At 45.3% G+C, this 24,130-nt stretch overlaps 1 protein-coding gene across 4 annotated transcripts in view; it reads left to right on the plus strand.

Annotated features, from left to right (window-relative positions):
- Nucleotides 1–24,130, plus strand: part of GRIA1 (glutamate ionotropic receptor AMPA type subunit 1) — a gene marked incomplete at its 5' end in the record, with an annotated part of 317,420 nt that overhangs the window by 176,498 nt on the left and 116,792 nt on the right. For 3 of the 4 annotated variants that reach the window (XM_081232717.1, XM_081232716.1, XM_081232719.1), the window contains 2 exons: nt 16,474–16,635; nt 18,943–19,110. In XM_081232717.1, the coding sequence (XP_081088843.1) occupies nt 16,474–16,635; nt 18,943–19,110 (330 nt within the window). The remainder of the gene's footprint in view (nt 1–16,473; nt 16,636–18,942; nt 19,111–24,130) is intronic. The other variant, XM_081232718.1, reaches the window with a different exon arrangement.

A 24,130-nucleotide genomic window follows, 5' to 3' on the forward strand; every position in this document is an offset into this window, starting at 1 on the left:
AGGATCTAAAACACGTTGCCTAATTCTTAAGCTCTGTCTCTCTTTCTGGGTGGATCTCCAGCCTCAGATCCCTGGCTTAACCTTCTTTCCCCTTCAAAACTTCCTTGCCTTGGCTGTCCTAATATTGCAAGGTCAGGACTGGAAATAAGAAGGACTTCTTGCGATAGGTTAATTTAGACCCAGCTGTTAATAGATATATATGCTACTTTTCTCAGAGATATTTGCATTTTAAATGGCAGATGGCCATCCAAAGATTTTTGGGGAACCAAGAGTTTCACCCTCAAAAACCATTTGGAAGGGACTTCCCTTGGAGGTCCCGTGGTTAAGAATTCGCCTTCCAATGCAGGGGGTGTGTGTTTGATCCCTGGTTGGGAAGCTAAGATCCCACATGCCTCACGGCCAAAAAAACAAAACATAAAACAGAAGCAGTACTGTAATAAATTCAATAAAGACTTTAAAAATGGTCCACATCAAAAAAAATCTTAAAAAACAAAAAAAAAAAACCCAAAACAAAAAAAACATTTGCAAGGATGAAATTTTTGACTTCATAAGGAAGAAAACTCTTGACATCCCTTGAATCCCAGATCCTTAGTCCTAGAAGGGACTTTGGAAGTCAGCTGTATCTAAGTCTCATTTGCTTATAGGGAAACATTTGCTTGTAGTCAAACCAGCAAGATGGTGTGACTTGGCCAGGGTCACACAGCAAGTCAGTGATAGAGCTAGGCCTGGCACCAGGGTTAGTGGGCAGCACCCAATGCCTTTTCCACTTCATCAGGACATCTCTCAGCACAGACCACGTGGGCACCCTGCTGCTTGAGAACACACAGAGCAAGGTTGGGGGCATGCATAATCAACTCTCCAGGGTAAGATAGAAATTACACATCAGTGGCCTCAAAGCCACCGGAAGACCTCAGGTAATTACATCGCCAGGCTCCATCTGTTGCCAAGTGACCGTGACCCCTCGGTCACAACATCACCAAGTCAGCCCTTTGGGTGTCTGTTTCCTTCTGATGTGCATTCTTTTTTTTCCCCTGACCTAGTGAGTTCTCAAATCCTTACAACGGCCAACTAATAGGATGCAAATTGCATATACCATCCAAATACAAAAGACTTGCATGTTCCAATAGATTAGTTGATAATTAGGCTTCAAATTACTAATTAATTCAGTCTGAAACATAGTCGAGTATGTGCTGTGTGTCCTTCTTCCCACTTCAGAGGAATAAAGCAGTTTATAAGATGATAATTTTTAGAAATTCTGCCACATAATTAGCCTGCTGCTGCATGGAACTGACCCCCTCCTTCAGAGTGTTTGTGATTAGGGTGTAGTAATAGAGTTAGAAACTAAGGAAGGAAGCTTTTGAAAGATTTAACAAAAAGAGGGAGCTACATTTTATTTTGCAGTTCTTTCTGTCCCTGTCAGAAGGCAGGAGCTTCAAAGAAGCCAACAGCATTCCTGTAACACAGCACTTTGGAGGGATATTTTTCTGGCTTTGGAGGGCCGCTAGAAGAGAGGATGGAAGGGGACTGTGGGTCAGAGAGGAGAGCTTTATAACAGGGAGTCATAAAAAAAGAACAGAAAAGAAAAGCCATGCTTTTTGTCCAGATACCATCCTCAGCTAGTATCTTTGTGATCTTGGGCAATTTTCCAGCCCTCAGTTTCCACATCAGGAATAACAGTTCCTATTCTATATGCTCATGGAGTCACTGGGGAAACCAAACATGTTGCTGAATGCCACCGTGCCTTGAAAAAGTTAAAGTGTTCTGCGTAGGTGAAGAATCCTAACTTCATATACTAAATCTACCCATCTGTACATACTCACATGTTGTGTCCATATGAATACATGCATATATATGCCTGTGCATATACATGCTGATATATGTATTCATATTTTATATATGATAGGGTAGATGTATATTTATATTTTCACAGCATTGGTATGTCCATAAAGTGAACTTGAACCTTGCAGGAATTGGTGAACTCTACCACTATTTCTTAAAGAAGCCCCTGGGCCCTGGAGCCCCCTGATGAACCAAGCTCTCTTGTCTGGCTGTCAGTCCGCCTCCAAGCCCAGCACTGACTCGGTTTTCACTCCCTGCTCTGAGACTATGATCACAGCAGACAGCTACCAGCCAGAGCTCTCCAGAGTTATAGCTCTTTATCTCTGTGATGCATCAGCCACGAATCTTAGAACAAATTGGTGTTTCTCAAAAGGAAGATATGTGGACCTCTACAATGTGTCTGCACAGTTTAGGAAACACTGAGCCAATGGTTAAATTCTTCAGTCCACTGAGACGGCAAACATGAGTATTTACAGCATGGGACAAATGATCAAATTGTTTATATTGATGATTTGACTTTCATTGAAATAAAAAAGCACAACGTTTAAAAATTCTTGTAGAGAACTAGCAGAGCTCTGAGAATTTATAAAGGGTCCAGCAGACCCCAGTGTGAGAAACACTGAAGGACTGAAGGTATTGGCTGTCTTTCTGTGTGGACCGTATGGTGCCTCCTGGGGCACCAGTAACAATAACAGCAACTCCTTTCATTTTTACACCAAGTTATAGCTCATGTGATGTTTTGGCATGAATCACACCACTGGGTTTTGAACCTTGCAGTAGTCCTATGACATAAGCAGGGGAGAATTCCTCATCCCCACTTTATAGAAATGAGAACTGAGAATCCAAGATGTTACATGACTGATCTGCAGAGGGGGAAGGCAAGCACTCCTCAGTGGAGTCTGGCTCTCAGGAATCTGGCAAAAGCCAAGTGATGTGATCATAAGAATAGGATGACCAGGTTAACCTGAGCCATTGAACTAGAATTTCTTAAACCCCTAATAAGTAACTACAACAATAATAACAATGGTGATAACTATTATTCATTGAATGACTGCTACATTCCAGATACTATGACATATACTTCAACAGTTACCTATTAAATCCACATAATTGTCCTGGAGGTTGATAATATTATCCCCATTTTTCAGATGAAGAAACTAAGGTTCAGAAAGATTAGTGAGTTTTCCAGTGACAAAGTTTATAAAGTCATGGAGCTGGGCTTCCCCTCCAGGACTAGAGAACTCCAAAATCCATGTTCTTATACTGTGCCATGTGACTGCTGAGCATGGAGGAGGTGAGGATGGGTGCAAGGGGGACACAGGCTCTCGATAAGAGGGCTTCAGTTTAAATCTTGCCTACAGTTGCAGCAATAAACGTGGAATTCAAACTCAGGCTCTCAAACTCCCACTGGGTATCTTTTCAACTGTACACTGATGGAATTTCATTAAAATTATACAGTTGGCCCTCCATGTTTGTGGGTTCCATGTCCACGGATTCAACCAACTGCAGGTCAAAAATATTTGAAAAAAAATCCAGAAAGTTCTAAAAGGCAAAACTTGAATTTGCCGCACAGCGGCAACTATTTACATAGCATTTATATTGTATTTCTAGCTATTGACACAGCATTTACATTTTATCAGGTAGTATAAGTAATCTAGAGATGACCTACAGCATACGGGAGGATGAGAGTACGTCACGTGCAAATACCATTATGCCATTTTATATAAGGGACTTGAGAATCTGCAGATTTCGGTATCTGCGGGGGTTCCTTAACCAATCCCCCATGGATACCAAGGGGCAACTGTGATTTCTAGTGCACAAAGTAGCTGAGGGAAACACACGGAGGACGGGTCATCTCAGGTCTTACTGGGGGATTTGGGGACCGGGGTGGTCAGCCATTTCCACCACGTGGATGCAGATGACCTCCTGTGAAATGTCAAAAGAGCTGGCAGCTCTGGTCCATGTGGCGGCTCATCCAAGCCCCCAGCTCCATGCTGCTACCTCTTTGCTGTATCAGTCTTGAGAAGAAACTGCTCTTTCATCTCCTTGCTCCCCTGTGGTGAGAAAGCTGTCTCTGCCTTCTGTAAGGCCAAGCTCGGCTGCTTTCTTCTGCACATGCCATCTCAATACCACCCACGGTCACGTTTGGCTCCTGTATGGTTCCTCTAGTTAGGGAGCTGGAGCAGTAGGTGGGAAGGGTGGCTCTGGGTCAGACAGACCTGAGTTTGAATTCTGGTTTTATATGTATTAGCTGTGTGATATTAGTAAAGTGACCTACCTTCTCTGAGCTTTCATTACCTCATCTGTAAAAAAAGGAATGTGGTATCACCTACCTCCTCGTGGGCTATCATGTGAATTAAATGAAATAATACTTTATAAGTGTTCATAGTAATATTTGGCCCAAAATAAGCACTCAGTAAACAATTTCCACCATCATAATCATTGTCATCACCATCATCATCATCATTAGTGGAGAAAGAAAACACTAAATATCTGGGGACAAGATACTATCCTTGAGGTCCCTCAACCCCCTTCCAAACTCAATCTCATCCACAACTGAAACCCAATTATATAATACCTTCCTCCCTGTTTGTCTGTAAGCTCCTGGAAGAAGGAATATGTCTGCCCTTTTCACTGATGAATTCCCAGTTCACCAGGCAAAGTGAGTTGCATGTAACGGTGTTCTTTAAAAAGTCACTGAATGAATGGATGAGTGAGTGAAATGACTTCTCAGGAAATAAACAATGTTGGTACCCACTTATTACATGCACTTAAAGGCAAATCCCTTGTGTCTATGCTAAAAGAAGCAGAGATCAGGGATCGTGGGACTATGAATACAGCTAAGAATATGCAAATGAGTAGGTAGAGATGGGCCTCAGAGGGCATCTAGTCCACTTCCCATAAAAGGCCAGAAACTCCTCGACAACATCCCTAACAGAAGCCCATCCAGCTGGTTCCTGCTTGAATAATACCCAGTGATAGGGAATAGTGCATTTGGAACCGCCTACCCTGCTTGTTCTCGGTGTTTGCTCCTTCAGCCTGGACGACCCCCTGTCCCCACCCCTCCCCATGCCTTCTCACAGGACAGGTTCTAACAGCCAGCCAAATGAACATCAAACATGAACCAAGCATGTCTGTGTGCCTTCCACTGCACTGGGCTCATACCAGAAGCACTAAGAAGCACGCGGTTTTACTTTTGTCCTGGAAGCAACTTGGCTTTGTCTTCCAGCTAAATTGGAACATGTAAATAAAGTTTTAAAAGGATGCCAGAGAAAAATCTTGTGTGAAAGTAATGCAGGCCCCATAAACCGCCACCCCAACTGCCAGAGCCTGGTGGTCAGAGGCTCGAGAGGCCCCTGGAGGCTGCAGGTTTCTGGGAAGGATCATGACGGTGCATCCCTGCAGCCAGTAGTCCTATGAAGAGTGTGCCTTTGCGCTGGCTTGAAGAATCCCAAAGAACCAGAGTTGAAGGGTCCCCAGGAGTTGGTCTCACCCAACCCCTCCCGCATTTTGTAAGAGAGGCACTTAAGACCCAGAGAAGGGACATAACCTGTTTGAAGTCACTCGGAAGTTGAACAGGAGAGCTGGGCTGGGATTTGGAGCAACTGTTTGTTCTGTTCTTTGTGGCTTCTTTTACCCCACTGCTGCCTCTCAGTTTCGTGTGTGTGTGTGTGTGTGTGTGTGTGTGTGTGTGTGTGTGTGTGTAAGTAAGAGAAAGAAACATATAGAAATAGGAGACAGAGAGAGGTTGAGAAGCACTCCCTCTCCACTCCCCCTGCCCCTCTCAGAGTTACCCCTCACTGATGGAGTCCATCCCAGTGTCCTCTTCTCCCTCCCACACAGCCTTCCCCCTCTCCCTCGGCTTCACCTCACTCACTCTTCTGTAGCAGTGAGAACACACGGCTTACTTTAGGACCACCAGAGCTTACACTGCAGAGAGCCTCTGGAAGGGAAGAGGAAATGGATGGGTAGAAAATCAAGTCCCAGACCCCAAAGGATGCTCGCTTCCTACGTGGTCCAAGCATCCCATCAGGCAAAGACAAGGCTGAGTATATGTTACTCTTTGCAGTCACATCCCATGCTCTAGAATAATCCATTCTAGAGAACTGAGAGCTTCTGCATCCGTCCAAGAAAGGTGAGGTTATATTCTCACTTTATGAGAGAGGAAAAGGAAGTCTAAGTTGCTGAAGAAAGTTTTCCAAGGTCATGTGGCTAAAACTGGAATTTAAACTCAAACCTCTCTAATTCCAAAGATTAGGTTTGTTGTCCATTGGGCCACATTGCCCAAATCAAAGAAACCTTGGTGACTCTCAGGCCTGGTATTATAACTGAGAAAGCTCAGAAATAAACTCCTTTTCTTCTGAAACTGCCTGGGTTTGAATTTTCGCTCAGTCACCTACTAGCCATGTGACCTTGGGCAAGTCATCTCACCTCTCTGTACCTCAGTTTCCTCATCTGTAGGTGGGAATATTAATGCATACCTTACAAGATAAAGTGAGTTAACTTATATCAAGTTTTACAACAGTGAGTGCAGCAGAAGCCTGGGGGTCTCATCCCAACTCTGCCACTGACTCATTATCCTTTGAAAAAAAAAATTCTATTTTTTTGAGGGTCTCAATTTGTTCCAGATTTGTTCAAGGGTTTTCAAAAGGACTAAATGATCAAAAGGACTTTTCCAGGTGTGCAACTTACAGTTCTGGTTTTCCTGCCTCTCTCTGTGGTCCAGAGGTGCCAAAACAAAATTCTCGAAGCCACATTGGCTCCCTTCATTCTAAGGGAGAAGCCACTCCATTCATCTCAAGCACTGGGTGTTTGCATCCTTTGCTCTTGCCAGCCATGCACACCTTGGCTGATTTGGAAAGGCCCTTTCCATGCTCAGTCAGTGGGTTATTTCAGATATGCAAGCCAGCAGCTGCAATTGCTCTTCCAGAGCATGGAACCCCCTTGCCACTACCAGCTTAGAAGCAGGAGGGACAGACCCCTTAAGTACCTATTTTCGCAGGAGGTTGGGGTAATATGTAACTAGAAAGGTTCAGTCCTCACCTCCTTACTTGTCCCTTTTTTTAAGACAGAAAAGCAAACAGGCTCTAGAGTACTCTAGGTGAGTACTTATTATGTACCAGGCACTGTCCTAAGAATTTGATAACGATTAATGCAGTTAATCCCTATGAGATAGCTGCTATAATGATTCTTATTTTGCAGTAAAGGATGCCAAGGCACAGAAAGGTTGAGTAGCTTGCCTGCAGTCACACAGCTAGGTGGTGGCTGAGCTTTGAATCCAGGTTGATGTGTACACACATTTCCTCTGATTCACCGCCCTCTGTCACTCTGATTCAGAATCTCCGAGCATGTGTGCTTTCCAATTAGAGAGTTCTTCCCTGCACTCTTCACCCAGCCAAAGCCTCCTCTTCTTTCAGCTTCCGTGCTTCCAGTGGGAGCCTTCCCTGGGTTCCAGTTTCAGGTTTTGTTTTACCTACTTTGCTCTATAGTTATGTGGGTAATATAGGCCTTTCTCACTAAACCTTAAGTAACTTGAAAACAAGGACCAAACCTTTCTTATTCTCTGCTGCATCCCTTTGTCCAGTATGTACTTGGCAATATTAGATCCTCACAGGTGAATGAGTGAATGAATGAATGAATGAATAACAAGAATATTCCTTTCCCCATTCCCAGTAGGTTTCAAATTTATCATATGTTTGGACTTTCATTCATTCTTCACCAAGCATTCACTGGGTGCCTACTCTACGGGAGCCCCTGAGAATGTTTAAGCTGGCATTTCATCAAAGGTGGGCTTGCTATAGTCTTTGCCTGAGCCTCACTGGACAGAAAGGTTTTGATCATGTGAAAGGAAGGTATTGCTGGTTTCAAGTCTGCAAGGAACTCCAGCCATAAAAGCCCACCCCACCCCTACCCTCTGGCTCTTGTTCTGAAGTGGCCGTGGCCAGGTGTCACCCATGACTGCAGCAAATTAGAACAGAGTTAAGATGAAGGGAGGTTCTGAAAGACCAACCAACCCCAGGCCAGATACTGCACTTCATTTTTTTTTTTTTTTTTTTTTGCGGTACGCAGGCCTCTCGCTGTTGTGGCCTCTCCCGTTGCGGAGCACAGGCTCCGGATGCGCAGGCTCAGCGGCCATGGCTCACGGGCCCAGCCGCTCCGCGGCATGTGGGATCCTCCCGGACCGGGGCACGAACCCGTGTCCCCTGCATCGGCAGGCGGACTCTCAACCACTGCACCACCAGGGAAGCCCGATACTGCACTTCTTTATTTGTGCATTGACAGCCCAATCTGGGGGCCCCTGACCTTCTGCCACAAAATGCCAGCATTTTATCCTAAACCCACAGACTGAGAGAATTTGGTTTGTGAGATCCCAACTACCTTTTTAAATAATCTGTCAGCCGTGGACTTGTGTTTGGGGGATAGGTCTGTTTGTGTGTTTGCTGATATCCAAGTGTACGGGTGCCTGCCTCCCTGGTTTCAAATGTACTTGGGTAAGAGTTAACACTAGTGTTTTTTTCCCAAATCGAATGGTGTTTTAGCTGGTTTAAGCACAGCTGCAATGTCTTATTGACTTGGCAGGAACCAGATAAGCCTATGTTATGAGGGATTATATAGGGTAAGGACGCATTCAAGTTTCGGTCGGTTAAAGTGGCTAGAATAGGAAAATCCGAAGACCTTATGCAGAGACATGGTTATCTGAGGACACAACAAAGTCCTCAGCCCAGGAATAATCCATGGATTCATGTATATCCATATTCATGTGCACACACCTGTGTGATCACAGAATTGTAGATCAAAGCTAGAAAAGCCCTTAAGAGAGAAATCGACTGGCTCAGAAGTTTCCAAACTTTTTCGTTTAAAGCTCTACTTTCACATGGAATCTTGGGGAGAACCCCAGTATGTAAAACATAAAAAGCAGAGCTGCTTTGGTGGAAGAGGGAGGGTGGAAATCCAGAACCTCATCCCTCTGCCTTCCCACTAATTCAACTTGGGAGCCTCTGAAATGCCTACAGCCTGGGACAACAGTTTGAAAGATCGTTGATCTAGCCAATGCCCTCATTCTGCAGATCAATAATCTAGTGCCTGGAGAGGGTGAGAACACTACCCAAGGGTAGACAGCTCATGAAGTTCAAAGACAGGACAGAACTTATACGGTTGTCCCTAAAATTATTTTCCTGACACTACTTATTTACGACCCAGTTCAGAATATACTACACACTAAACAGTCAATAACAAGACCTCTTTGGTCCACAAGATGAAAGCTGAGAGACTGACAGGTGACAGGATGGAAACTTACAAGAAAACCATGAAAAGGGTGAGTGAAGACATTTGTTGTATATGTTTCACCCCTTGGTGTGAATTAAGCAGTCAGCCTGCTCCAGGTACTGGGCTGTGGATACCGTGGGGACCGAGGTTCCTGCTCTCTAGGGTCACACGGTCCTCTAGGTCTAAAGGAGATGAGAAGCAAGGCTGCAGTCAGAGAGAAAGCTGGGAAAGACGCCAAGAGAGAGAGAAATAAAGAGCTTTGTGGTTCACATCCCAACGACCAGCACCCATTAAAGGAACTGAAGACTAACACCTGCGTCTCCTAGAAGCCTGCTAATTCCTTCTTAGCATAAAGATGCGGGCCAGGGCTTCCCTGGTGGTGCAGTGGTTGAGAGTCCGCCTGCCGATGCAGGGGACACGGGGTCGTACCCCGGTCTGGGAAGATCCCACATGCCGCGGAGCGGCTGGGCCCATGAGCCGTGGCCGCTGAGCCTGTGCGTCCGGAGCCTGTGCTCCACAACGGGAGAGGCCACAACAGTGACAGGCCCGCGTACCGCAAAAAAAAAAAAAAAAAAAAAGATGCAGGCCATTGCAAGGGCTTCATTGCAGGACAGGAGATAAATGAATCAGACTGATGGGACTAGCGTTGAGGGGGCAGAATGTACAATGGCTAGAAAATAAGCCCAGAGTCTTGTCACTTGCTATGACTATGGTCTCTGCCCCTCACTATCTAGGTTATGTTAGGCAGAAGCTACTCCATTCATTTAAGACTCAGTTTTCTAATTTGCAATGTGAGAATGACAAAAGTACCTGCTTCACAGGATTGTCACCGGGATTAAATGAGATCATACAAATAAAGCTCTCAGCACAGTGTCTACTACTACACAGTACAGGTCTGATACACGTTAGGCACGGTGGTTGTTATTGTCATTATTATTTTAGCCAAAGTCTGCATCCCATGACTTCTGTCCATTGGTTGGTGCTGGCCTGCCTTCCAGAACCTTAGAGAACAAATCTTCCACCTCTTTCCCACGACAGCCCTTCTGGGATTCAAATACATCCTTCACTTCCCTTCTTAGTCTTCCATTATTTTCAGGTTGAACATCCCCACTTTTTTCAAGCATTTCTAATGTAACCAGACTTTTCAAACTGTACTTCCCTATAACTATCCTCTCTATGGAGCTGTCATCTAAGAATTTATCTGACAATTTGGGGAAACTTGCCACATTCAACTTGTGCCATTCAGAGTATAAAGTGCAAGTTCTTCAATTTGTTCTAATCTTACCTCTTCTAGATCTCAAGGGGAGGAGATGGAGGGAGTGCTCTCTCCGGCATCCCAGGTCTTGTTAAAAAACCTTCTCCTTGGCCCCTTAACAATGTTGGATGTTCCCTCTTCCTTCTAATGGGGGTAGTGTCCGCCCAAGCAGGACGATGAGGGCTGAATAGCTTGTATGTGACCCCTGGAAAGATCCCCAGAGAAAAAGGAAATCTGGCTTTGAAGATAAAGCTTTTTATCCTTTGAAAGCCATGTTCCTATACACCTGCCTCCTGTTGGCTCAGGTGACTTGCCCGACCCAGTGCCTGGTTTCAAAGCAGTTGTAACAACACCTAAACTCTTTTGACCCAGTGATAATGATGATGGTGAATGTTATGATAATACTAATAACATTCATAATCACTGATGATTATAATAACATTCATTAAGCACTTGCTATGTGCCAGACACAGCTCTAAGTGCTTTATGTATTTTTTTAAAATCTTGCTCCAGTTCTATGCTGTAGGTGCTATTATATCCGCATTTTGAAGACCAGAGAGCTAAGACTCAGAGAGGTTAAATAACCAGTAAGAACACATAATCAGGTTCTTTTGTTTCCAGGCACACATGATAATTAATAGTCATAATGATAACTCAGAGCTTCCTCGTGATCCTCAAAGCATTTTCTAAATCTTTACAGCAACATGAAAGCATGTCTAATGTAATTATACTGTTAAACATCTCTTTAGGATAGTATAATTATTTGAAATGCCTTTTCATTCTAATCCTTTGAAAATTGTCATTGAGATATGATAGATGGAATGACTATATTAACCAGTTTAATTAATTGAGCACTTTTCCCCCCAGTCATTCTATTTAAATGACTGGTCAGCACTGCATTGCCTTCTACGATGAGTACATAGGGAATACAGATCCTAATCCCAGCTACCCCTCTAACCAGCCTACAACTTGCGGCCACTAGTCTCCTCTCTGGACAACGAGGGGTTTGACCTGATCGCCAGCATCTTTGCTTCAGGCGTCTGTAAAACTAAACTATGGTCCATGGGTCAAGTCCAACTGCTACCTGATTTTGTTTGGCTCATGAGTTAAGAATGGTTTTCCATTTTTAAATTATTAGAAAAATGAAAAGTGATACTTCATGACGTGTGAAAATTATGTGAAATTCAAGTTTCGGTGGACACAACCATGCTCATTCATTTTCTATCGTCTAGGACGGCTTTCGTGCCATAATAGCAACATTGAATAGTTACGACAGAAACCACATGGCCCACCAGCCTAAAAAATTCACAATATGACCCTTTATCAAGAAAAATTTGCTGACTCCTGGTAAAAATGTGGGGTAGGTGGGCACTAACAGACTTCGTATAGATCAGAGGCTTGAGAAACATCTAACCAATCTCTAACCACCATCATGGTGTCAAGGAAAGAAACCTACTGTGCTCTCCCACAGATGTTGTTTTAAGACAGAAAGCTGTATTGGAAGGCCCCTCTTTGTCAGAGTGAGACATCTGTTCTAGGCTATTAACAGTCAGCCACACTGTCTGAGCTTCTTTGTCCTTCTGTCTGGGGCAATATGGAAGTGCCATCCTAAAGCTAGCCTCCTATGTTCCTCCACTGGCAAAGCAGTGTAACACATAGACGAAGAAGACAGATTTGATGGCTGGACCACAGCTGGGTTCCTTGCTTGCTGGGTGACCTCAAGGGAGTTTCCAAAGGTCTCTGAACCACAGGTCCTCACACATAAAATTGGGACAGATACTCACTCATTTATGCAAATGAGCACCCGGTGCCTACTGTGCATGTTCACCTCTCAGGGTTGTTTGGGGGGATTAAATAGGATTATGTATATAAAGCATTTAATAGAATGTCTGGCTCAGGATAAGAGCTTGGGAAATGTTTAATAAATCTAAGAGTGACTCTCGACTGATTATTTCATTTTTCAGTTTTAAATGACAACTTCGTAATTCTCAAAAGGCTGTACAGATGAAGTTATATAATGCGTAAGGAGTGACAGTTTTGCCATTGCTGTCATTTCTGTTATCCTGAGGAGCAATGCTTCTGAAGCTGCATTTCAGTAGAGCATTTAACAGCGCCAGTGTTCTTTAATTCCAGGCCAAGAGACAACAAATTAAGCAGGGCTCCCTTAACAGACCCTATCAAAGAGTCAACCAATGCCATGACTTCTCTTCCCTGGTCTGCCACCGCCACTCCCTCCCACACTTTCCAGGGACTTAACAGACGATTTTGAACCAACAGCATCTATCAAAATTATCTGAGGATCTATTTTTATTTTTTAACAGTACTAAAAAGAAAACATATTCACGTGGTAAAAAAGAAAAAAAATATTCCCTCATTTTGTGTCTTTTACCTAACAGCACAGATAGGAGCTTATTTTACCATTCTTTGTCCCTTCCTTCTCAGGGGAGCTAAGGAGTTCAGTTAGAGGTCCCATCAGTTTGATTAGATTTAACTTGAGATTTGGTTCCAGTAACCTTGTAGTCACTCTGGTGATGGAGTTGAGTGGCATTTATGTTTGAATAAACTCTGCCATTTCCTATGGCCCCCATTACACTGATGTGGGCAGTCAATACAAAATGCCCGGGAGCTTGTTACAGATTTTCAAGCGACAGAATTTGACTGCAGTAGGTCGCTTTCATTTTATTCTCTCAATAGTTATTTTATGAACAAGATGTTCTTTTTAAGATCTCTAAAAATTATGGGAAGTCTCTCAACTGTGCATTAGCTTTTAACCAGGGGTGGGATGGTTATACTCTTAGGTAGTAGAATGTCTTTGAATGCCTATTGGGTATGAGAACCTAATTCTGATTTCATCTGTACTAAAAGCTTGCTAGAAACTGTGCAATTCAGTAGACCCCGGTGAATGTCTGTAAACTGGGAAAAGCTATGGGAAAAGTTAATCACAAAATACATTTCCAACATGAGCTTCTCTTTTCAAACAATTAAAATCATCCACTGGCATTTACTGCCTGGTGATCACACTTCCCCTTAGCTAATAAGCATTCTTTTTAAAATTTATTTATTTATTCTTGTCTGTGTTGGGTCTTCATTTCTGTGTGAGGGCTTTCTCCAGTTGTGGCAAGTGGGGGCCACTCTTCATCGCGGTGCGCGGGCCTCTCACTATTGCGGCCTCTCTTGTTGCGGAGCACAGGCTCCAGATGCGCAGGCTCAGCAGTTGAGGCTCGCGGGCCCAGTTGCTCCGGGGCACGTGGGATCTTCCCACACCAGGGCTCGAACCCGTGTCCCCTGCATTAGCAGGCAGACTCTCAACCACTGCGCCACCAGGGAAGCCCAAGCATTCTTGCTTGAGGAAAGTCTTTGGCTTTTATTCATTCACCCAACAAATATGTATTGAGCACCTACTCTGTGCCAGGCGTTGTTCTAGGTGCTAGGTTCTAGTATACATCCGTGAACAAGACAGAAAAGGTCCCTGCCCTCATGGAGCTGACATTCCAACCCAAGGAGAGAGGACAAGGGAATAAATGAACACACAAGATCATCTCAAATGCGGATAAACAGAGCACTGAGAATGAACTGACTGGACTGGGTGTTGGGGGTGACTTGACTGGGTTCTACTAGAAGCAGGTCTTAAGACAGCAATTCAAGTACAAGCAGCTTCTTTGGATGCGAATCCCAGAAACAACAGAAGGGAATCAGGGATGTGAAGTAGGGAAGGGACAGCATGCATCTGATAAAAGTGCAGAACCAAGACAGTTACCCCTCGGGGCTACGCAGCTCCATCCTTTAGGGAAGCTCTAGACCTGGGTGTAGAGCATGCCTCAGGGTTACCCCACCCAGGGGAGAGGATTCTGGAGTATTTATCTACGAACTCCCCATCTGTCATTGGTTGAGAGCTGCTCTGGCTGAATGAAATCCCTGATACGTCTGACTTACCCTGCACGTAGGTGAAGTAACAGGTATTTGTAGTTAGTATACGAAGTGGAATATCAGTGTCTAAGGGCTGGGGGAGTGGAAATCAGCAGGGCGTCAATAGCATCTACCACAGGGCAAGAATTGAATCTTACATAAGGGGTCAGGAAAGAGCTGTCTGAAGAGACTGAATTTTAGCTGAGATCCAAAAATATGGGCAGGAGTTGGCCAGGGAAAGCTCACTTCCAAGCAGAGAGAACAGCTAGGCAAAGGCTCAGGGCGGAACTGAGCTTAGTTTGTTTATCAAATAGAAATAATAAAGAATCGCAGAACTTTAGAGGCATGGGGCAAGTGGGGTGTCTTTGAGTCATGAAGTCATTGATGACTAGATCGTTTCGGTAAGGAAACCGGATCAAGTCAGTGAGAAATGAAGAGACCTGGGCAGAGCTGGGGCCAGCGCTCCGGGCTCTCAGCTGCCAGCCCATGGCTCTCCCCAACCTCAATCCACCAAACTGCTCCCCCTGCTCATTCCCCCATTTCACCCCCAGAGATTTGGCAGTTTCTCCAAGCTGTGGAGTTCAGACAGCAATGACTTTATGATCCCTGCTCAAATTCTTGCAGTGGGTTGCCGATTATACCTTAAAAAGAAACCCAGGTGATCACAATGCTTTATGTGATCCAGCCCTGGGCTGCCGACTGCATTTCCCGCCCTCTCTCTCACTCACTCACTGTGCTACAGTCACACCAGCCTTCTAACGTTTTCTGGAACATGCCAAACATCCTCCGACCTCTGAGCCAGAATGCTCTCCCCCAGATTTCCCCAGAGCTCACTCACACGGCTTCGCTTCACTCAGGTCCCTGTGCTGACACCACCATCTCAGGGAGGCTCAAACGGATCATGACTCCAGGGCATGGCACTGCCCTCCCCTCCCCTCCCCATCCTCTTTCCCCATTTCATCTCCCTTCAGAGGACTCATAGCTACTGCAGAGTGTACTCTGCTGGACTGTACTCTAGACACTGTGCTACATATTTACTTTTCTTTAACTGAAGTATAGTTGATGCATAATACTATATGTTATAGGTGTACAGTACAGTGATTCACAACTTTTAAAGGTTATACTCCATTTACAGGTCTTATAAAAGATTTGCTCTGTTCCCCGTGTTGTACAATACATGCTTGTAGCTTATTTTATACCTAATAGTTTGTTTGTTTATGCTCTATCTTTCCCACTAGAAAGTAAGCTTTGTAAGAGAAGGAAGTTGTTTTTCTCACTATTAGAAGAGTACACTGTAGGTTCTCAGATATGTTCGTTGAATGACAAGTGAGCAAGTGAGCGAAGACCTACAGAAGACCTTAGTTCTGGTCCCCTCTCTGCTACTAAATCAATGAATGACTCTGTGAAGATGATTCTCCCACTCTTGTCTCGGTTTCTTTATCTGACAAATAAACATATAATTTCTACCTTATAAAGCCATAAAGTGAAATGCGGCCATAGAGTTGAAAGTATTGTACACTATGGAATATATTATACAAATACAAGGTTTCCTTTCTAAATTGAAGGTTTCCTGAGTTTCAGTGAACTTTACCAAATGGGGAGGAAAGTTTTTCCCAATAAAAAATGCTTTGCGGATATGCCAGCCTCTTCTAGACATGCTGGTGACACTGGGGAGCCCTCAGGCGCTTGCCCCTGATGGACTTCAGATTCCTCTCCTCTCAAAAGGGTGGAGAGTGGTGATGGTAGAGGGAAAACCTCCCCCTCTTTTGTTTTTTATTCTATTGCATATCTGTGTCGTCACAGTAATCTCAGCCACCATTTATTGATCTCTCTGCACCATGCACTTGACCTGGATCATCGCACTGTTTTTTCTCCCCCGCCTCCTAGCCTCCATTATTCGTACGAGAAAACATCAGGGAACTTGGTCCAAGGTAGTAACTCACAGCTGTGAGTAGCAGAGCCCAACCTTCAACCCAGGCATGCAGGCATGGCTGGCTCCTGAGCAAGTGCTCTTAACCACTGTACTAACTCTGTGCACAACCTAAGTGATAATAGAATTCAGAAGGGAGGGAGACACAACTGTCTCTCCATTAAGTTGGTTTCCCCTTCAGTAGGAACTGGGTGGAAAAGGCTGTGATTCTGTAACATGGTTAAATGGATGTATCTAGGCAGCATATTCTGACTTCTTTCCCTTCCTCTCCACCCAGGGTTTCATGGACATTGACTTAAACAAATTCAAGGAGAGTGGAGCAAACGTAACAGGTTTCCAGTTGGTGAACTACACAGACACCATCCCAGCCAAGATCATGCAGCAGTGGAAAAACAGTGATGCCCGGGACCACACCCGGGTGGACTGGAAGAGACCTAAGGTAAGAGGATGGGAAGCAGGCAGCCAAGGACCAACCTGGTCCCTTTGCCTGACCTAGATTCCTAGACAGTGTTAGCCTTTAGATAAGGACAGACTTTCTAAAAGGAACGAGTTAAAAAGTGTATCCGTAAAGACTGAGGGTATGGACAATCCAGAATGACAATGGTTTTAACAAGATAAATATTTTGATTTTCTTTCATATAAACAAAATTCAGAAGTCAGCAACCCAGGGCTTGTGTAATGGCTTCACAATCATCAAACACTGAGGCTTGTTCTATCTTCTTGTTCTGCTATCCTCAGCATATGGCTGCTACCTTATAGCCCCAAATGGCTGCAGAAGCTCCAACAATTACCTCACTATTCTACCCAGCAGGAAGGGAAAAGGAAAATAAAAATCAAAACTGCTTCCTATAAGAACTCTTTCCAGAAGTCACACACAGATCTTCCCTTTACATGCTACTGGCCACATCTTAGAAACCTACCCCAGCTACATACAGGGGAAGCTGGAAAATGATGTCTCTACTCTGGGCAGGACCACCATGTTGCACAGCTCCAGGGGGATGCATTTATTTCTTCATGGATTGAGCCTCCTAGATTTGTGCAGTGAGCTGGCGCTTTTTCTAATCAGCCACGTACCTAGCTAAAAATCAAGGAAATTTAACTAAGCAATAACCAGCACATCTCCTTCTCAGAGAGTCTACTACCAATTATCATGCAGACTACCTGTCTCTCACTTCCCAGCAAGGCAGCTTTAAATCCTGCAGCCAAAATCTATATTGTTTGCTATTTGATAATGGCTTAGAATAAGGATAGGGGATAATTTTTCTTTCCCACATCAAATCCAACAGTTTGGCAATGGCTGTGTGAAACACTGTGCTGAGAAGGATTCTGAGGCTAAATTTGTTTATCCAGGGCAAACTGTGGATCCTTGGCAACTTTCTCTTGCCACTCGTCAATTTCTTTTTATGAATGGCAGGCCACTTAACCGAGATGCTTCTCATCCCACTTTTGCTCAAACTGAGTTAGCAATTCAGAAATAAAAACTTACTTCAATATGAGCTTAAAAGCAAGAAAAATCACAAATGTGCTTTAAAGCAATGAGCAAACCACACAGTAGTTAATTCATTAATAGGCAAAAAGCCCACCCAATTTCCAAAAGATTGGAGCTGATTATAAAAATAATAAAATATAAGGTATGCACTTTTAAAATAGCAAGAGAATCAAAGTTAAGAACTGGAAAAATACATATACATTCATTCTACAACTCTACTGTGAACTTAGAATGTGACAGAGAACATGCTAGACATTGAGGACAAATTAATGAGGGCAGACATGAGTTCCGGTGCCGGGAAATGTTGTTCTGGATTTTTTTTTTTTTTTAATTATTTATTTATTTATTTATGGCTGTGTTGGATCTTCGTTTCTGTGCGAGAGCTTTCTCTAGTTGTGGCAAGCGGGGACCACTCTTCATCGCAGTGCGCGGGCCTCTCACTGTTGTGGCCTCTGTTGTTGTGGAGCACAAGCTCCAGACGCGCAGGCTCAGTAGTTGTGGCACACAGGCCTAGTTGCTCCGCGGCATGTGGGATCTTCCCAGACCAGGGCTCGAACCCGTGTCCCCTGCGTTGGCAGGCAGACTCTCAACCACTGCGCCACCAGGGAAGCCCTGTTCTGGATTTTTATCCTGCTTTTGTTTCAACATTTTCACCCGCTTTTAGGCGAGAGGGGGATAAAATTGAGGGTTAGCATGAAGAAGCACAAGGGGAACGTTTGCAGAATGTAAACCTGCCACTTGAGTGAACCACATGTGGAAATAATTAAGAGTTGACCCTTCTTGGATTATTCTTTTTTTCTTTGACTGTCACCAGGGGTGGTGGAGTGAACTGTTCCTCTTGGCTCCCAAGTGATGACTATAACACAGAGAACACCAAGTGGTTTTCCAGGGACTATATCAGACAGATACAGATGGGTTGTATTTAGTCTATGGATTCTTTTTCCAGTTGAACCAACATTTTCAAATGGCGAGATTGAAACACAAAATTCTAAAGTTCTCTTCTAACATCACAACCTGCAGTAAGACTGAACTCACAATCCAGGAGGGCAATATTGGCTAGAGAGGTGGAGCAGCAGCCCCCATCTAAGAGGCAGGCACTTCCCAGCTCACGGCTGCTCCCCTCCCCCTCCCCCCACTCCCCATCCCTGGCCCACTGCAGGCATCCTCACCACCGGGAAGCTTGTTCCCAGATACAGCTCCCACCTGCCTCCCTGTCAGCTCGCTCTGACACCTAACTGTCTCTATTCCTCCCACTAGTACACCTCTGCGCTCACCTACGATGGGGTGAAGGTGATGGCTGAGGCTTTCCAGAGCCTGCGGAGGCAGAGAATCGATATCTCTCGCCGGGGGAATGCTGGGGACTGCCTGGCTAACCCAGCTGTGCCCTGGGGCCAGGGCATCGACATCCAGAGAGCTCTGCAGCAGGTGAGGCTGGCAATGGCTGCCCCATCTTATGGGAACCTCACAGGGGATTTCAGCATCAGTTTCGGGTGAGAGGGACGTAGCTATTTAAAAGAAAAGGTAGAGCACGCCTGAAGTTTGGTCTGCCACTGCATTGTGTCTGTGGCTCTTGGCTTACATGGAAGGTCATGTAGAAATTTGAAAAACAAAACAGAAAAACGCAATAGTATGGAATGGTCATTCCTGATAGCACAAAAGCTCTATTTTCTGCTTAGGCTTTATGTTAAAAAGGGGAAGCCAGTGGTTCTGTATTTGAAAAGGGGACTTGAGACATACAAGGATGAAACTGAACCATTTTAGCAGTCTCTTGGAGACTCCCCCTCTTGCCCTCATTTTCTGGATTTCTTCATTACCTTTGCTTTCTGTGCACATGTCATGATGGGACCCTGAAAATGTTTCTCAGGACTTCTGATTCTATTTTCTTGCCTCTCAGCACTGCGATCATCAATTGTGTTCGCGCCTAACAACAGGTAAAGAACGGGGCTAGAAAATGGTCAGGCCCCTTCAATCAGTTGGCTATGCAGAGGATTCTGAGGCTGAATCCAGATTCAACAGGGGGGAGTATAAATACTCAATTAGTGATACGTCTGCTGTGGAAGCAGGATGAGACAGACATACACGTGAGCCATGTATTTAACATTCCTGGTTTAGAAGGTTCTGGGGATTTGCCCAGTTTTATCACTCTCTGAGCTCCTAGAAGTCTCTAATAAAAGTTTCTAGAAGCACCTCAAGCCCAGGCTGTGGTCCTCCAACTCCTGACAGATAGCACCATATGATGCCTCTCATGCCTCCTGAGAGAGGCTGTGTTTCCAAAGGGGACTGGGCAAAGAGGGCAGTGCTCACTGCAAAGGAATGTCCAAGTATCAGACACAGTGGCAAGCCAGCAACAGCAAGATATTTTGGTGCAAATGCCTCTCAGGACCTGCCCTCCCCATCCAAGAGTTGCCTAGATAAGGCCAGCTCTACTTTCAAGACTCCATTCAACAGAAAATGAATTTGGATTCCCAGGGAAGGAGAGATGCGTTTCTGAATGAGGCAGAAATGTAGAGCAAAATGTACAACTATTCCCATTTGTTTTCCAACCACACGTGCACAGCTCTAACAATTTTCACAACCTGGAGAAAGAGACAAGACAGGAATATCACAGGCTGTTCTTCAGCTTGGATGAACTGCCTGCACATGGAATATGTATTATACTTCTGTCCTTTGGAGTGAAGTGAAGCAGCTGCCCTGTGACTACACGCAAATGGGTCCACCCACAGCCCTTTCTGCCCTCCCCCTGTCTCTGCACAGGGTGGCCCCGAATCGCTAGGCAGCAAGAGCAGACACCCCCCAGCTTCAGAATGGTCGCCAAAGGTGCCGTGCCCACCTTCTGGCTTATTTAAAATGCTCTTCCAGACCCCACAGTCGAGACAAATTGTGTTTGCAATGTGAAGCTAGTTTCAGAAGGTCCCATGGACTTGCCCTCAGCTTCACAACCCTTCTAGCTCCCTTGCATCTCCCATCTTAAGGGCATCCCTGGAAGGATATCCTGATGCCATCGTGACAGTGATGAAGCCTGGAGACGACGTGGGTGGCAGGAGGGGCACTGAATCAGGAGAGCTGGGGTCCAGGTCCCGCTGGGCCCTTGAGTCTCTGGGTGACCTTGAAATACTCATTCAGATCTACACCCTTCCCTTTCCTCATCCATGACAATGAGGCAGTTAGAGAGACAATTCTTGGGTCTCAACTGGCTTAAGAACTCTAAGGATCTAATTTATTTTTTCTTATGCTCTAACCCATGTCTTTCTGGTTGTAACATGCTCAGGCTTCTGCATCTGCCTTCAGTGGGGTTGAGAGGAGGCAGTTGCCTTAGTCAAAAAAGTAATAATCTCTATACTGTCTTGAGTCAAGACGTGTGTGCCAGTCAGCTGCTCCTGAGAGCTTACTACGTGCTCTGGTCTGGGGCCAAGCTCTGGGGACAACAAGAGAAGTCAAGACCTGCCCTCAAGAAACTCCCTTCAGTCTCTGTTGGGTGTGGACGTAGGGCAGGGAGAACTAGCCACAAAACAAACACAAAAATAAAACCAACATTCTGATCTAAAAATCAGCTGTTCAAACTGATTACTTTCAAATCTTTGTTAATCACCTAGAATCACAAACATGTATTGCTGAAAGAGACCTGAAAGATTACGACTCCCATTTTCCCTTACATTACAGATGAAGCAGCTGACCTAGAGTAGGCAGTGACTTAGCCGGGGTCACACAGCAGCTTAGCAGCACAGGCTGGACCAGACACCATCCAGGGCTCGTCTTCCTGTCCCACAACTGTCCTGTGGCCCCAGGGGCCTTTGCTTGTACACACTGGGCTCCAGGGCCTTACACACACAGTCATGGCCACTGTCCAACCATCTCACCCTCAAGACCCATCTCTTGAAAAAGCCATGCCCCTAGGGAGGAGCAGTGTGCCTACAGTAGACTGGGTAAATCCCAATGACATTCGGTCCTTGGAACCCAAGGATGGGGGCTCGAGTCTCTACTGCCCTGCCCACTGGCCTTCAGGTCACACATGGGGAGCGACCTGTGGGTCAGCTTGTGGTAGAGCTGGGATGTCTGTGAGTTAGGCCAAGAGGAATTAGCACATTATTCTAAAAATAATGGTAATACCAGCTATGATATGTCCAGGGCTTACTATGCACAAGGTTCTGAATGTATTTTACATGTTTGATCTCACTGAATCCTCAATATAACCCTCTGAGGCAGCTGATTTTATTAACTGTGCTTTATAAACACAGAAACTGAGCTACAGAGATTGTTTTTAATTTCCCAAAATTATAGTTAGTGGTAAAAGTGGGACTCCAACCCACATCTCCTTGCTACCTCACCCTGTCTCCATAACTGCTCTGCTCTGAAGCCTCGAAGGCCCAGCCCAGCAGGTGAGACACAAGCTATGGCCCAGCCAGCACCAGCACATGGCCTTGGGTAATATCTACATGCCCCCGCTCTCCCATACCCCACTACAGTTTCCCCAGCGGCAGAGTGAAGACAATCAGCCTGCCTGCTCCCTGCCTGACATCCAAGGAGCCATTCAGAATATTAGTGAGCCCACATCCTGGAATTCCTCAGCACTCCAGGAAGGAAGAGGCATGAGGGTGCCCAGAAGTTGGCTTCTGGCTGGCAAAAAAGATCCAGCTCCCCAAGTCAGGCTGTTAGCATTTGGGGGGGTCATAGGCCCTTTGAGGATATGATGGGAAACAAAGCTTTGTACTCTTATTCCCAGAAAATGCACACACATATATTTTTGCATGACCAGGAGTCAGGTGGACCACAGACACTCTTAGAAGCCCAGCTAAGGACCTCAGTTGAAGAATCGCTGTCCTAAATAAGGATCAGCCCTCTCGCCTTTGTGTTTGCAATCTGTTGGTCAGTGACCACGCACATTGGAAGTGAAGGTTTACGTGGCACATTGCTAGATGAGGTTGGGGCGAGCTGGGCAATAGGGGTGTAAGTCACAGTCCATACCTTTCATGACTCAAGACCCAGTGTTGAAGGCAAGACAAGCTCCTGAGAAATAATAGCCACAAAAGGTATAGATTAAGGGCTAAATAACACAGCCAGGCTCTTGGTGCTATGGACTGTCAGAAAAGAATGCCATGACTGAGGAATTTGGACATTACCAGGCTTCCTGTAGGAACGAAACTGGGGCTCTAAGTACGGTGACCATATAATTTATCATCCAAACTTAAGAGTGAAAGGGAGAGCTATTACCAATTATCCCAGAACAAGACATGTAAACTGAAACGATCCCAAGCTAACTGAGATGGATGGTCATTCATGCCTTAAGGGAAGGGTGAATTTGAACAAAGAGTGATTTGGGTTTTGGAGGGGCTGGGTGAGGATGTAAATGATACCCAGCAGAAGGCTAGAGTGAGGGTACAAGTGAGGACTTGTGGGCATCGTGCTTGGCTGTTAGCGTGTAGGAAGAGAAGAGCTGGGTTCACCCCATGACTCCACCAAGCACTATCTGGGGGATCCTGGATTAATTGCTCCACTTTTCTGGCATTAATTTCCTCATCTCTTAAATGGACATAATCCTCTTAGCACTGCCTCCCTCACTGGCTTGTCACAAGGCTCAAAAATATTTTTTTTAAAAAAGGGATGATATATCAGCTTCTTTGAACCTCAGGGCAACTGCATGAGATAGAGCAGGATTATTCTTCCCATTGTTCAGGTGGGCAAGTGGAAGCTCAGAGGGGTCCTGAGACTTAACTTGGCTAGTATAACCACAATGTGGTCTACTGGGATCTAGCCCGCAGGCTGTGACTTCCCACACCCAGTGAGCATTCAGGAGGAGAGGCCAAGAGAACAGATCCACCTCACGGCAGCCACAAAAAGGCTGTAGAAGCCTCGGGCCCAGAGCATCTCCACTGCCCCCCCTAGGGATGGGGGTGGAGGAGTCATCAGGGTTGATGGCTCAAGTAGTAGAAACACTAACCAGCAATCAGCGGACACCAAGCAGGAAAGAAAATTTATGCTTCAGCATCTCATGGGTGGCAGACTCTGAGTTGGCACCCAATACCATTTACAGGAAATCCAAGGTTAATTCTCCGTCTTTCACAGCGGGGAGTCAGCAGGTGCCCGGACAGTGATGGGAGGTCCAGGAGGCAGGAACTAAGGGGAAACTCCAGGTTTCCCTCAGTCTGATCCCTGTCACCCCAGCATGGGGGTAGTGGGTGGGAGTGGGGAATGAGGGCTCAGAGGCTCAGTCCCGATGGATAGGATGGCAGTTTCCAGGTGTGCCCATAGCATGTATTTCTGAGAAGCTTATTCCTCTGACTATGAGTCCAGACCATCCTCATAAATGGTTTGGGGCTAATCCATTCTCTTGACCTCTCCTTGCTCTGCCATCATGGAACGGTAATTCTGGGACATCTTCTTTCCCACTTTAATTTATCTCAGGGTGTGTAAGTCTTGGCTTCTCCAACTAGACGGTCAGAGCCTTCAG

The sequence above is a fragment of the Mesoplodon bidens genome (genome assembly GCF_964165515.1).
Source record: "Mesoplodon bidens genome assembly, chromosome: 4".
In the NCBI taxonomy this organism is placed as follows: Eukaryota; Metazoa; Chordata; class Mammalia; order Artiodactyla; family Ziphiidae; genus Mesoplodon; species Mesoplodon bidens.